The sequence below is a fragment of the Sciurus vulgaris genome, assembly GCF_902686455.1.
Source record: "Sciurus vulgaris genome assembly, chromosome: 7".
NCBI lineage: Eukaryota > Metazoa > Chordata > Mammalia > Rodentia > Sciuridae > Sciurus > Sciurus vulgaris.
In genome coordinates this window covers 132,394,231-132,410,400 of record NC_136467.1, presented here as the reverse complement: position 1 = coordinate 132,410,400, position 16,170 = coordinate 132,394,231, and the positions used below count along the sequence as shown (strand labels likewise).

The following is a 16,170-nucleotide window of genomic DNA, read 5'->3' as shown; positions in this document are numbered from 1 at the left end:
TTTCCTTTAGCCAACATGGGGTGGGTTATGGGAAGGCAGAGAAAAGATTCACACCAGCTCCATCTCACCACCGAAAGCCTCTGCTGTAATTTCAGTTCAGTGTGAGGACCTGATGATGTACATGATTATGACTCATGAAAACTGGGGCCACTTTCAGCAGACAGTTCAAATCAAAGCATTCTGCATATCACTTCTTGCAGGTTATTGCTAAATAAATATTATCAAAAAGTGGCCATGAATCAGCAGATAAATCACTAATTGACGTTTTAGGAGTATTCTATGAAAATCATTAAGGAAAACATTCTCTCTATAGAAGATTTTTTTTTTTTTTTTTGATCATGTATGGCTACAACATATTCAGTGGTTTTTTCCTTACCTGAAAAATGAAGATGCTTCATCTTCAAAGTCCTTTACCACTTATCTATAAGCCCCCTTCCTAACCTCTACTTCTGTGCTCTGTCCTCAGCTCCAGGGACACTGGGCTGCCTGAGTCTCTCCAAATGTCCTGTACTTTCCTGCAACCCCTGAGTTCCCAGAGTTTCATCTCTCTAGAATATCCTCTACCTTAGGGCTCATCCCAATGGCTGTTCCTTAGTGAAAGCATTCCTGATGTACCAGTTCCCCTCATCTCCTCAGTCTCTATTTCCTGCAAGACTCCAGCTCCCTGTTCTGAATGCCAGATGATATCACCTTCACACAGGTGCTGTGGCCCAGAACAGAGGGTGAGGATTGCTTGTGAATGTCCAATGTCTTCATTAGACCCCCAAAACCTGGAATGGCCAGGTCTTATGGTAATCACCTTTTACTGGTCTCCTAGCTCTTACATATCATCAGTAAACGCTTGCTACTGAGGGAAGCATATGCCTGAGAACACAGGAGTATTTTTAGAATGTTAAACTTATGGCCACCTATCCAATGTGCCCTGAAAGTGTTGTTCCTAGGCTGGCCAAGGCACCTGCAGTAGGCTTCAGAGTAGCAACAGCAGTCTTACAAGGCCTAAGCATCCTCTTTACCTCTATTGCACACTATCAATGGTCCCAGCAGCAGGTAGTAAGGGGGCTTATTAACAATGCAAAATTGTAACAGGTGAATACCAGGCTAAAATGCTTGGACATTTTCAGGACTGCAATAAACTTGGGGACAACAGTCCCAAGGTTCAAACCTGACCTGACCTCCTGCGAGCATGCTCACTCAGTCACAGAGGTTTCTTCTAGCTACCTGTCAGTGAAGCCCAGGTGGGTAAACTGAGGCCTGTGTTTACTGAGGCACAGTTATACCCACTTACTAGATAGCCCTCAAAGTCCTAAATCCTTACTCCCTGGGCCCTGAGAGACATAACTATGCTGAGTCCTTGTCTAGAGATTTCCATCTCACAAAATCATTCTGATGACTTGAAGTTCATTTTGCATATCATACTTTCTTCCTATTTATTTAAATGGTATCTGATGGAACACACTGATTTCTTAGAATGCTTCCTTAATCAAGAGCTGTGCTTGGGTCTATTCCTTGCTCTGCTAGAAAGAGAAACAGAGGGATTTATCTTGAATATAGAAATTTTTAAAACAGGAAATTAGATTCAATATGTAAAAACTCTATAGTGCCAATACACAGTGGGTGCTCAATAAATTGTTGATGGCAGGTCTGTGATCAATAGCTATCCCTCAATGTCAGTCTTCTCTGCCCAGTTACCATCAAATGCAGCATCGCACAGACTGGGCTAAGTGAGTGCCAGCTGTTCCTCCATGACTGCTCCTATCTGGGTCAGCCTCACCTTCTCAGTGGGATATAACCACCTTCCTTAAACAGCTCTTTGTGCCAGGGTTTATTTTTTCTTCATTTGCAGATGACTAAACAAATGAGCACTCAGGTGCCCTTGCTTATGATAGAAAGATAATTCTGCAGTGTGAGTTAGTGGCTTCGTAGGTGGCTTTTTGTCTTCAGGCTTGGACATAATGTGCCACATTGAGGAAACCCTTTCTAACCACTTTCATGACCCCTGAGCCTAACTCCATGTCCTTTCTCTGGGATCAGACCCCAGAAATGTTTGTTTTGAGAATTAGGCAAATGCTGACAGACTGTCCTCAAGGACTGGCTAGTCCTCCAAAGGCAGGGCTCAGGGTCATGATGTACACAGCTCAGATGTGGTGAAGATCCAAGCATGGGTCACACAGAAGGGCCATGGGAGTTCTTGTCAGAAAAAAACCCCACGCAGAGGATGGCATTCTCCCATTCACTTCCACACAAAGAGGAGCATCCCTCCACAATGTGGTAAAATGAATTGCCAGAGACTGTACTGCTGTGCTCCATGGCAATGCCTGATGTTAATACACAGCAGTTGTGGCAGGAGAGCATGTTCCTCACTCTGTTTAAGAACCAGTGTTCCAGAGCTGGGCGTGGTGGTGCATACCTATAATCCAAGCAATTTGGGAAGCTGAGGCAGAAGAATTTTAAGTTCAAAGCCAGCCTCAGCAACTTAGTGAGACCCTAAGTAACTTAGTGAGACCCTATCATTAAATTACAAAAAAGTAAGAGGCTGGGGATGTGGCTCAATAGTTGAGCACCCCTCGCTGGTTTGGTTCAGTCCCTGGTACCAAAAAGAAAAAAAAGAAGAACCAGTGGTCCAGGGCCTTCCTTCTCAGGCCAGACTTCGCCACACCCCTCCCCCACGCCTGCCATTGTGGAGCAATCTGACGAGCTATTTTTATTTTGACAGCTGCATCCTCTTGCACTGTAGTACAGAAGGAAGCCCCAGACCACTCTGATCAGAGCACATGTGGGAAAACACAAGGGTAGAAAGAGCCTCAGCCACCAAGGAGGCCAGAGGCCCCTTACTGGGGTCAGCAGGATCCCAGGAAGACCAGTGGAAGCCATCAGTTGTGATGTCACCACACATGCAGGAATAGCAGGAGTGGTTTTCATCACAACAGGTGAACAGTAAAAATAAAACAAAATAAAAATACAAAAACACAACACTTGGAAATATGATTCACACTTTGTTAGATAAGAGGATTTAGATATGAGGTGTTTCCCCCAAAGTTCCTGTGTTAATGCAGGAATGTCTGAGGTGCAATGATGAGATTATGAGAACTGTAACCTAGTCAGTGCTTCCTAGATTGAATGGGACTAACTGGCTGAAATCTAGGTAGTTGGGGTGCAGCTAGAGGAGGTGGATCACTGGGGGAATGGCCTGGAAGGATGCAACTTCTCTGTTATCCTTTCTCTATTCTCTCTCTCTGTTTTCTGGTGGCCATGAGTGGAGTACCACTCCTCTGCCATGCTCTTCCACCATGATGTTATACTTCAGCATAGGCCCAGAGCAATGGAGTTGTCCAACCATGAGTTGAGACTTCTGAAACTATGAGTCTAAATAAATTTTTCTTCCTCTAAGTTGTTCTTGTCAGGTATTTTGGTCATAGTGATGAAAAGGTGATTGACACAAGGTTTCTTAAAATTTCTTTAGGGCATAGGATTGGGTTATTTAATGTTGTTTAAATTGACAGTTCTTTAGAGTAGATTTGGAAATGCCTTCCACTTAGGTGCTGTGAAGCCAGTCTCATGGACAAAATATTTCATGAAGTAGGCAAATTCAGTTTGTAACTGCCCCACCACTGCTAGTCTCTGCTTTCTTCCTGGGTCAGGAAGGAAACTACTCTGCTTAGGAAGAGTTTCTAAGAGTTGGAGTCTCAAATCAAGGTCTGGGTTTAGCTTTGTTCATCTGAAATGCCCCGCCCCAGAACTATACAGTAACACGCTTGCAGCTGTTCTAAGATGACAAAAGGACAGGCCACTGGCCACTTTCCACATATCTATCCCTTGTTCTGGCAGTGGCTGTAGTTCTCACCAAAGGGGCCAAGGGCCTTGTGGATCATCTCTCTTTAGTTGGGAAAAACAGAAAGAGGGGTCTAATTAGAATTCAGATATACCTATTTCCTTTCCCTATCTCAGCACTGAAACCCACCTATAATTTGGCTTGCTGGAACTTTCACCACACATTTATTTCCTACCATAGAAGAGGGCAAAAGGTAGCTAACAATGCTCCTGCAGTGATCAAGGTTGAAACTTGACATCTGCCCTAGTTGTGGTGATAACTGAGAGAAATAATTTCTCAATTCAAACACACCCTTCTCCAGAAGACACACACACAGATCTCTAGAACATCCCAGAAAATCAGACCAAAGAAAGGAGAACACATTTTACACGGTAGTTTGGACACAGCTTATTCACTTGGCTTGCACTGAGATGATGAAACCAGTTAGGTGCTATTGCTTTACTCTCAGAATTTTAAATAAGGCTGGATCACTTCCCTTGCAGGTGTGGGCAGACAAGTCCACCTGCATTGCCTACCCCACAATGAATTATTAAGAGCACCTGAAAACAGCAGATTTGCTTAAACCAATCCTCAATAAACTAGGCTACATTTAAATCACTTTTCCAATGGCTAAAAACAAAGTGGCGCCCACAGAGACCTTTAACCCTGTTTTGGCTCTTAACCAACTGACCATCTTTAATTTCCCATTCAAACTTCTGGTTTTGGACTTGGACCCTTCCACTTCAGGAGCCTGTGACCCATGGAATCCCTTGGGATGCCATCCTACATCTCCACAATGCTTGGGGTTCTCCTGCTAGTTGGCCAGTCAAAGACTTGGCTTGGCTTGGCCTCTACTCTTATAAACTGTTCCTGGGCAGAGTAGTTCACAGGTCACTGCTGGCTATACTGGCCTTAGGAGGAGGCAGAGAAAAGCAATGCCAGCTCAGTCACAAACTAAATTTGCTACTTTGTGAAATATCTTCTCCAGTCCTAGATTTGGAGCCAGAAATACACTTTCCCTCCACGAATTCTTTCCTTGGGTTGTTTCCACAAAAACTAAGCCATTCTTCCCTTTGAAACTCCCTTAACAAAATCATATCCCCTATGGGATCTTGTCTGATATGATTTTGTCACTTTTATTCCCTAAAGAAGCTATACATGAGGAACCCCTTGGATTAGGGGTGATAACCAAGGCACCACAGTGTTTCATTTTGGGGTGAAACACAACACAAACTCTATACTCTGCAGGTGCCCTTGCAGAGGACCACAAAGACTACATGCAGAAGAATAAACTATAATGCAAAAGGAATGATAAAGATGCATCTATCTCACAATGTAAATGTGATGACTGATGAGATCTGTGCTAACACGTTTTGAAAGCATTTGCCACAATACCATACAAAAGCAAGATGGGATTATGGTACCACCGTCAGCTCATCATGCTATCTTAGCATTTCTTACATGGCTTTATTTAATCCCAAGGGCTTGGCTGCAAATATACACTGATAATTCTCAAATCTTTATGTCCTGTCTAGATCTCTCTTCTATATATTTAGGAGTATGACAGGAACACTTCACCTACAACTAAGCTTACCCTCTGGGCACTCACATCCATTAATGCATGTCCTATCAGACCTCAAACCACTCCAACATCTCTACTGCTTCATTCTCCACATCTAATTCCTAAATGATTCCTATTCATTCCACCTGAGCAATGACCTTGTATATTTTGAAGTTGTTTATGGGTTGCCTACAGGTTCATGGCATTATAACAATCTCAAGGGTTGCTCCTTTTTTCATTTATGTAGTTTCCCTTTTTACCCCAATTATTTTTTCTTTTTCTATTAATTCTGTTATATCTAATAAAACTATCAGTATGCCCTTTCTTTTGGTTCATGTTTTTGCTGCAGAATCTTTACCCATCCTTTATTTTTCAAAACTTGTTTTGTCATTTTGTGGATTTTCAGGTCCAATCTGATTCTTCTATTTCCAGGGGGAAAAGATGCACTCCTTAGTGTCCCAGTTCAACTCTTATGATCTCTACCCAGCTATAGCAAGAGTTTCCCAATGGTCTCTGGGATATCCATCTCTTTCACTACATTCCATTTCCAAATAAACATTCTGGAAAAGCAATCCAAATGTGTCACCTGACTTTGTGCATAAATCTTGGATGAGTCTCCACTCACCCCGAGATAAGGGTTAGACTCCGAAGAATGACAAACAAGACTTTTCCTTAAAAAAAAAAAAAGAAAAAAGAAAAGAAAGACTTTTCCTAATCTGTTCTAAGTCTGCTTTTCCAGCCTGGCCACCTGCTCCATTTTAGGACACCTAGGACACACCTTGCCTTTTTGCACACCCTGTGCATGCCATGTCATTGCACATACTGTGCTCTTCACTCAGAATCATATCCCCAGCTCCAATTGTTTCCTCTCACCATTATCACCTAGTGTATTTGTATTACCATTTAGGGCCACATGAAATTGTCACTTCTTTCATGAAGCTTTGTTGGCTACCACTGCCTCCTGGGTTTCCTGGAGAACTTTGCATCTGGTATGCATTTGAAACTCTGCTATCATAAGAATTTATGTACCTGTTTACTTTTTGCAGTCTCTTGTTCTCTTTGAATTTTATCCTTAATTCTTGCTGCAACAGAGGTGCTCAATAAATGTTGGTTCAATCTGGAGGAATAACTTCCAATTTAGCTAAAAGGAAGACGGCACTACTCTTGCCCCATTGTACAGGTCACCCTCTCCATCTATCATTAGGAGGACCCCATTGGAGCATCTCTTATGGCTCCAGGGCTCATTCCCACTTCCTGACTTCTCTGAGGGCTGCTCCTTCTGGAGACATTTTCTCCCTCCCTTCCCACTGGGTCAAACCATACTAGTGCTATGAAGCTGCTTCAACAACATCTCTGGCTATACAGTCTTCTCCAGTCCAAGGACATTTAGATTTGTGTAGACTGGTAGAGCCCTTACCATCTAGGCCACATGTTTCAACACCTACATGTAATCTTGCTGTAGCAGTCTGAACACAGCAGAGACTTCATGGTATATGCCTCACCCAAGACCTTGGTCTGAAGATCCTGGCAGATCTTGCCACTTGCATATTCCTTACTGAGGACTGGGAGGGACACAAACCAGGCAAATCCACTCCAAGATCACAGTCCTTGCCACACATCTACCAGATCATGCAGAAGAGTCAGGAGAAGAGGGACAAGAAGGAAGCTTAGCAGGAAATACTCAAGAAAACTGGGACCTTAGCTGTACAAGATATTACCACTGGGAGAAATCAGGGAGAGGTACAAGTATTTCTTTTAGTATTTTCTTATAATTTCATGTGAACCTACGATTATCTTAAAATTAAAAGTTAAAGATACATTCTAAAGAGAAAAAAAGAAAATGGGATTTGAAGGAAAAATCTAGGAAGAGTATGACACAAGTCTTCTTCAGTTGTGGGGAGATACTGGTCAGTCACTAAAGAAAAGGTCCACAGATGAAACACAAAGGCCAATAGAAGGTGAAGGTAGAGTCTGTTCATTTAGAGACAAACAAAATAGTTCCTCTCTAGAATCAATTCAGTACTAGAAAAATTTCAGTCCTTCTGGTCTATTTGTGCTGCAGTTCTTCTAGAGTTCTGTTTGCAAGTGAGCTGGTGGTAGAAGAGCTGCCAGGCAGATGGAAGTGCCTCTCAGGCACTTGACTGCCCACACACAAGGAACTTGGAGACAGCTTGATTCTAGAAAGAGCAATTACGAGGCAGTTTTCGATACCTACCATGATCATTTCTATTTGAGTCATGTCTATTTAAGTCTGGGTTGACTTCAAACAAATTTGCCTCGACACATGAAAGCTGATGCAAGTCTTGGGTAAAGTTGGTATCACTGATTCTTGGGTGACATCAAAGAGATTTTCCTAGAGAAGTGAAAACAACTGAGGTTTGCTGGAAACAACTATCAATCTGAAAACTATTCCCGGCCAAACAATGACTTGGTTTCAAAGGTCCTGGATTTCACTAGCAACTTTATAGCAGTTCGTTTTTGCAATGCCAGTGAGATAAATGAAATCATCTAAATGAGAGGAACCAATGGCCATTCCTAATAGGAAATCTTGCTGAATGCTTCAAGTTGCATCACTAGGGGAATGTGTGAATCCTAAAAGAGGAAAATAAATTCATTCTGATGTTCAATCAATACAGCAGAAGTGCAGCAAACTAACGTTGAAAAGAGTTTATGCCACTGAAGATGTGTCTTGGGCTATCTTATTCCTCTAAAGAATAAGATGACTTAAATGACATGGTTGACATACTTGCTTTGTCCCTGTTAATCATGGACCATAAGGAGGCAGCATGTCTGACGTCATGCATCACATATGAATTCACGAGACACAAACCATACTGTTCATTACTTTTTGCTGAATAGGTGGGTTTGCTCCAATTTTTTGTTATTAGAGAGAGAGAGAGAGAGAGAGAGAGAGAGAGAGAGAGAGAGGCAGAAAAGAAGGTGATAACATGAAGGTCTACCTGCGTGGCTGCCAGGGGAGTATGACTGGCAATGGACTCTCCCTTTAAAAGCCAGAACGTGAATCTCTGTGACCTGAATGTTCTCTTCAGCTTCCCATGATTTGACAATAAGCTCCATGAAGTTCAGATAATGTCTCCAACATCTCTGTCCCAACCTCAGGCATGGAGATTTGAGCATGGCAAATCCTCTTTTAATTGTTTATGTCTAGATGAATGGTCCTTCTCATAGGACCAAGCTTCTAATACTACCAAAGCCAGCTGAAGGACTCTTTAGAGATCAATCCAAATCACAGAAACTTCACAGGGGATTTTGGGTTGACTAATTTAGTAAATGATCATTCTGAACTACAGGCCACTGCAACTCTATAAAACTGAACATCCACCTATGCCAATGCCTCCTGACAAATAAGAACCACAAAAAAAAGCCCATGAATAGGAGGATGCTTCACGAATATTCATGGTTAATCACTCTTTACTCTTTTTTATTGTTTTTAAATTTCACAAGTCAGCTTTTTTATTGTTTCTTTTTATTTATACTTAAAATGAGGATGCATTTTGCCATAATTTTAAAAAAAAACATAGAATACAATTTGTTCAAATTTAATTCCCAGTATTTCCCCTTTCTCTCCTATCCTCCCTCTCCCAGTGGGAGGAGGGAACTGAGGGGGAAAGAGAAGGAACCGGATAAGGGCAGAACAGAAGAATGAATCTAATGTTAACTTTTATATATATGTGTGTGTGTGTGTGTGTGTGTGTTTGTGTGTACCTCCAATAAGTCACACTGATCAAAGATGTGATGTCTTGCTTTGGAATGGAGCTAAAAAGGTACGCATCTCTCCATTCATTACCAAGCATCCACAGAAGGGAGCCTGGCGTGCTGGGTCTGAGCTGAATGCTGTAGGAACCAAAGAAACCCCATTGTGGCACCTGCTTGGGACAGACTTGCAGACCAGCTCAGGAGCCTGGCATGGGCCAGAAGGCTTGAAACATCAAACAGAGCTTAGAAAGCTGTTTGATCTAGTATAGGAGCTGCCACAGAGGTGTATATAAGTCATGCCCCAACCAACAGTACAAATGCAGATATTACAGAAAAAGAAGGGAGGCATGAAATAGTGACCACTGACGTGTCCCTTTTAGAGGCAGAAGAGCTGGGGCTAAGCTTTGTGAGAAGGACAAGAACTGTATGTTTTTGTTTATATGTAGAGTTGAAACAACAAAACAAACAAAAATACCCAAAGCCAATCTGAATGTAGAGTGGTGATTACTAGAGGTATGGGATATGGGGGAAGAGGCTGGACAAAGGGAGACCATATTTGATTAGTGCACTGTATGAATGTAAAATACCATGCTAAACCTCATTGATGTGTGCAATTATTACATGGTAATCAAAAGTTTAAAAAACAGGGAGGGTAAGAAGAAAGGAGGAGGAATAGAAGCCTACTGTCTTATACTTTAAACAACTTAGCATCTGGTTCTGATTTGTTTTATATTTGGGAGTCAACAAAATTTAAGAGCAATGGAAAGTGTCAATGGGACACATAACAGAGGAACCAAGGGCATCAACACTAGGTGAAAACACAGGGCAGTCCAAGCCCAGAAGGCATCTCATTTTGATGAGTTTCCTCGTGAATAATAAGTAAACAAAGACAATAGTACAGACACAGAGAAAAAAATATGTATCAGAACCAGAAGTGGCCAACTACAAACAAGACTCAGAAAATTAAATTCTGGGAACAAATGTTTCAAAAAATGTCTTTAGTGTAAAAGGATATGGAAAGTAGAATCAAGAAAAAACGTCTGCCTGTGAAAACACCCTCTTCTTTAAAAACACACATATAAACTTAAATGGTTCAAATATAAAAACCACACCTAAAATAGAAAATACCCAAGTCAAATTCTAGCTCAAAAATCTATCTAGATCTATCTAGTACATATAATATTCTCATTTGCATACATGTGTAATTTTTTTTCTCCATTTAATCCAACAATATGCATCATTTCAAAATTAAAATTCTTCATGATACCAGCCATGTTAAGGAATGAGACTACTTCTTAAAGTGCTTCTGTTAATAGTGAAAAAAAAAATGGTTTTGTTTCCTGCAGGTGGTCTGGTTAAATACACAAAATGAAAAATGAAACAAACTCTGAAATTTTTACATTAGAAAGACAGAGTTGTTTCTTTTTTCAAGGGAAGGGAGAAACCTTTCATTGCTCAATATTACTTCCTCAGTACCTACAAACAATCTCAGGTTTCTGATTTTAAAAATCACCATCTCTAAGATAGGAGTTTTTACCCCTGCTAAAATCTAGAATAAACAGTAGATGCTAAAGACACCGGTTCACATCTATTCTTCAAAATAGGAACACTTCTGAGCAAATACGGAGCAATTCGCTAGCCAAGTGCTAAGCATGGAAATAGACTAACCCAGATAGTTTATACCCCTGAACTTTCCAATTAAAAGTCTAGGCTTACTTTTTATTAAAATGAATATATGTGACAATGATTTTTTCCCTATAATGTACCAATAACATATACTCCAAAGTTTTATACCAAAGTACAGTCCCAAAGAGTTATGTCCAGCAGGAAGATCCTTGCCTTTGTAGTAAGACCTTTGGTTCCAGCACGGACTGTGTCAGGAAATGTGTCACCCAGAACAGTTATACCATGAAGGAACCAGAACAACAACATCTGCCATGCTGGGTTCAGAATTCTTAGAGAATCAACAAGATCATGGTAGGAGTCCAGGTTATCTAGAGGAAGTCACATGCCACCTTTTTCAATCAGCCTTCTTTTGACGTAATATCACTAAACAAATTTTCTGATTTCCTAGTCATGAATAAAGGCCCAGTCAAATATATGCCTACTGCAAACACCCTCAAATTCATGGGCAGAAGAGGGACCTTTATTGTCTGGGCTTCCATTCTACTCTGTTCCTATCTGATTTGTCACCTGCCTTGAACTACATTCTTCTCCTCACTGGACTGTAAAGATCATGCATGTTTAGAAAATAAGAATATATATGTATGTATATATATATGTACGTATACATATACATACATATATATATATACTATACACTAAGGGCAGATAGTGAAAAAAATTTCACTACTGTTATCTTGAGTACCTGTCCCTAGGCCTCCATTAACAGGAGCTCAAGAAAAGAATAAATTATTAACCATCTGCTTTCAAAGGGCAGAACTGTTTTGGAAATAGGAAGGGGCATTTGCAGCAATAAAATAAGAGAAAATTCTTGCTAACTAAAAATATAGAATAAAAGCTGGGCACGGTGGCATACACCTGTAATCCCAGTAGCTCGGGAGGCTGAGACAGGAGGATTGTGAGTTCAAAGCTAGCCTCAGCAATAGTAAGGCACTAAATAACTCAGTGAGACCTTGTCTCTAAATAAAATACAAAATAGGGCTGGGGATATGGCTCAGTGGTCAAGTGCCCCTGAGTTCAATCCCCAGTACCCCCGACCCCCAAAATAGAATAAAGTCTTGTGCTGATGATGGTATTGGTAAACTAGCACTTTCATACGCTGCTAGTAAGAGCACCAATGGTTGCAACTCCAAAGCTGATCTGGCAAACACCTAGCAATACTGCTGTCAGAAGCATCAGCCATGCTAGGCATGGTGGTGCATGCCTATGATCCCAGCATCTCAGGTCGCTGAGGCAGGAGAATTACCAGTTCAAAGCCAGCCTCAGCAACATAGTAAGTCCCTCAGCAACTTTGCAAGACCCTGTCTCAAGATAAAAAAATAAAATATAGGGCTGGGGATGTGACTCAGTGGTTAAGCATTCCTGGGTTCTACCCCTGGTACAAAAAGAAAAAAAAATTAAGAAGAAGCATTAGCCATGCCAGGAGAGGACTGAGGCAGGGAGGCAGGCTGGGAAAATTCTGGCTTGGGAGAGAAGACTGGGTTTACCATCCCTCTAACCAGCTGTGAGATCTTGGCAAGTCCCTTCACATTTCCCAGCTTCAGGGTTTTTGCCCACACAGTGATGGAGTCTGATGATAATCTTGCTCTATCTACAGTAGGTTCTCAAAACAGAATAAGGAACACAATGGAAAGATGTTGATATTTACCCAGATAGCCTTAGCTGACAACAAGGTCCTCCACTCTCATTGTTTTAGCTTGGGAGGTGTATGGCACCCCTCTGAGCAAGTATGCACCTGGGAGGCTCACCCCAACTCCAAGGGGTGGCAGGTCCTTGGACTGAGATCACCTTTTCCTGATTGCCATGATCTGTAGTCCATGAGATCTAAGTAGGTGGTCACACAAGCATGCATGATGCAAACTGGATCCTTGCTCAGAAAGACATGATAAATACATGTCTACAACACAAATCTTTGGAAGCTTTGTTCTGTCAACACGGCTAAGAGATTTCCAGAAGGGCCTGTGGTGTGCTTAATTCTCTTAATTTATTTTTCCCTAAAGTGTCATATTGTAGGCCCGCTGTTCAACAGCCCATCCTTTGAGAATACTAAGACCTCTGATCTATATCCTCAATTCTAAAAACCAAATTCAATAGGACTATCCTCTTTTGTTTAGCTGCCCTTGCAATAAAAGTAGACCTAAAGATTCTAAAAGCCCTTGAAAATTGATACAAAGTACTCTAGAGCTTTAAAACCCATTGAAATATTGTTGGAAATGACCCAAGGAAGCATCTACAGTAAAGAGCTAACTGTACCTTCCTGGCAGCAAGGTTCCTGTACCTGTACATTGATGTAACAGCCCTAAAATTCTTCAATTTTAGATTGTACCCACCTCTCCACTTTCTGCCCAGGCCCAGAATAGAGCTGCTCAAAGTAAGTTAGGGCCATTCAATAAACAACCTTGGTTTTGAAGATTTCAGAAAATGAACGGGGGCCCTAGTTTTTTCCTCTCAGACCCCTTGTTCCTTAGTCATCATTTAGGGCCCCATTCCAGGTGGGAAAATGAGCTCACCCCATCAATACCCTACACTCTCCCCTCTCACCTCCATCCCTCCCCTATTTCCCTCCTAGGATTAGGGTCAGCACAGCATGGACCTGTGAAGAATAAAATTCATCTGTGAATTCCTACCAGCTCCAACAACATACCAGACTCATTTCAGGCTGGGTGAGTTCATGGTTTCCTGAATTGAATTTAAAATTTCAGACAGAAGATGCTGAACAAAGTTCTTAAACCTCTAGGACTCTGTATTCCTGTAGGCACATCAGTTCAAATAACTTTGGTGGCTTGGTTTTCCCCATGCATGCGAGAGAAGAGAGATTATTGATTTGACTTTTAAAATAGCATATCCATGGATTACCTGTGATGTTAAAAATGAATAGAATAAGGAGGGCAATGTTTAACTATGATTATGTAAAAACTACAGTATAACCCTTAATAAATATGAAATCACATGGAATAATTACTATCAGGTTGAGGTAACAACAGTGCCCAAAGAATGCAAAAGGATGTTTCTAAGTAATGCCATCACGGACAGATCACAAAACCCTTCCCTTTCTCCCTTCTATCTAATCCCTCTCTACCACCACCTTCCTTTTTCATGGCAGAATATATCTCTTATAGACAATATACCCAGGGAATAAAAAGATTATGTAGTGTGTTATTGTTACTGATGAAGAAACAGTTTGTCCATAGCTCTGAGGTTTTATGAAAACAGCTGTCTCTTTTTACCTGGGTGGCAACCTGTTTCACTCCCCAGTTGTGGTTTCTATGTGTAAAAGGTGGAAGTGGGACAGATAAGGGCTGGAGTTGTCTCATTTCTAACACTATAAGACCTTGTATCTTACATAGAACTAACAATGTGGAAAGATTTAAGGGCCATGGTCATATGATGTGTTCTACAAGATGGAGTATGAAGTAGCAAGGCTGGCCTGGTGGGTGAGGGTAGGAAGGACTTCTATGTAATTTATTAAAATAAAGGAAACCTCAAGATTCTCTTGTGATTTAAGAGGAAGTCAATCAAGACTAGTTTTGGCCCATAGCTTGGCTACATTTTAAGCAGCAATGATTATTATTGGATTAGAAAATATACTAGTTATTTTTAAAAGAAATGGTGACCCCCACAAAATGTTTTGCTGTTGCTTCTGATAAAATCATTCTGCAACACGAGTTTGAAAACCTTAGCAAAAAAACTATGAGCTAAAACAACAGAAGGACGTATGGCTCCCAGATCTGGAGGGACATACTGAGGTTTGTTTACCACCTATGATTGGTTCTACGGTATGAAACTGTTTAACAGAATCGTTTATCATTCTATATCCTTATTTGATTTAGCTTGTTATACATTAATCAAAATCTGTCAATTCTAATGGCTAAAGCAAACACATAAATTTAACAAAAATTACCTACTCTTGCACAATATGAATTTCAATAATAACAGCTTGAACCAGGATTATTTCTTTCAGAACAAAGTACCCCTCCCTTTCCAACACCCCACCCTAAATAGAAAATCACACATCACAACCACACATGCATTATTTTCTAAAGAGGCAACTTGGGCTGTGTCAAGGCTAACAAATAGATTTTACTCCTGGCCAAGGGCTCAAACTGTGCATCAGGGTAAAATTGAAGATGTTTTTGGAATTAGTGTACAAGCAGACACACCCTATTTACTCCAAAATCCTAAAACATGACAATTTCCACACTGCCAGTCTCCATCCCAGAGTAGTCCTGGAAAATTGTCAGGGACAATTTACCCTCTACTATCTTTAACTCCTGAATGCAAATGGTTAGATTCTTGAGCTTACATAGGCGGGGAAAAAAGCCGGGAATGATAAGTTTTAATTCTTGTGGATTCTAAAACCAGAATAATTTTGGAAGAATGACAAATAGATTTTTATTTTATTTCTTTACTTTTGTTCCTGTGATGTTGGGGATTGAACAGAGGGGCCTTGGGCATGTTAGGGAAAGCACCCCCATCACTGAGCTTGAAAATGAATTTTAATGTCCTTAAAACACAGAGGGAAATACAGCCTCAGTTTTAATTTTTGGCATTTAACCAAGAAAGTCAAACTAGCAATACAGCAGGAGTATAATCAGAATAAAGAACACCAACCCTTACCGCCAGGCTGTAGGCAGAGCATAAACAAAATCTGGACTGAGCCCAAATTAATGCCCCACGGAATCACATGAGCACACCCACGTCAGAAAGAATATGGGGCCTTCATTAATGTCATATTGCCAGTCCCACAGAATACAAATGCGCATGTGTGTGCAGGCACTACACCACCAACTCTCTCTTACTCCAACATGGGCCTGGCCACTATCGTGGACAGACAAAATGTGGTTCACCTTGTTCTTGCCTCAATTGCTCTGCATCTCTTGCATCTGTCATCCAAGAAAGGGGATGGACAATTTAATATTCTTTGGCAAATTAATTATAATACAACATGACTTGCACATTTCTTCTTTCTTGAAATTTCCTAATTGACCCTTTCCAGAACAATCAGACGTGGGGAATTTATGGCTACTACTTCTATGATTTTGCCTAAATTTATTTCTCACTGGCCTATCTTTTGATTCAAAGTGTTGCTCTAAAACTTGAAATGTACTTAAATTAATAAACATAATCATGATGGCTATTGTTCAAAAGAAGTGATTTTATGATGGTCATTTGATAGCATGTGTAAGCCACAGATCCTTAGGTCAGTCTTTTTACATGAGACGAATAACACTAAAGATGTTTAAAATATTAAGAAGCCCAATTACCTCTTAATGATTAGTAATCCAAGTTGAAACTAAATACTAAACAATCACTTACAAGACAGAGGAACCTGCCCACATATTTCCTGACCCTGACAATCAAAAGCAGGAAAAGTCTAGACTGAGATAAGACTGTGGTTTAT

General features: G+C 40.8%; 1 protein-coding gene across 1 annotated transcript in view; it reads right to left on the bottom strand.

Moving 5' to 3' along the window:
* Positions 1-16,170, bottom strand: part of DUSP22 (dual specificity phosphatase 22) — a 67,805-nt gene that overhangs the window by 29,260 nt on the left and 22,375 nt on the right. The window contains 2 exon segments of the mRNA XM_079147303.1: positions 15,569-15,628; positions 15,630-15,652. Of these exon segments, the coding sequence (XP_079003429.1) occupies positions 15,569-15,628; positions 15,630-15,652 (83 nt within the window).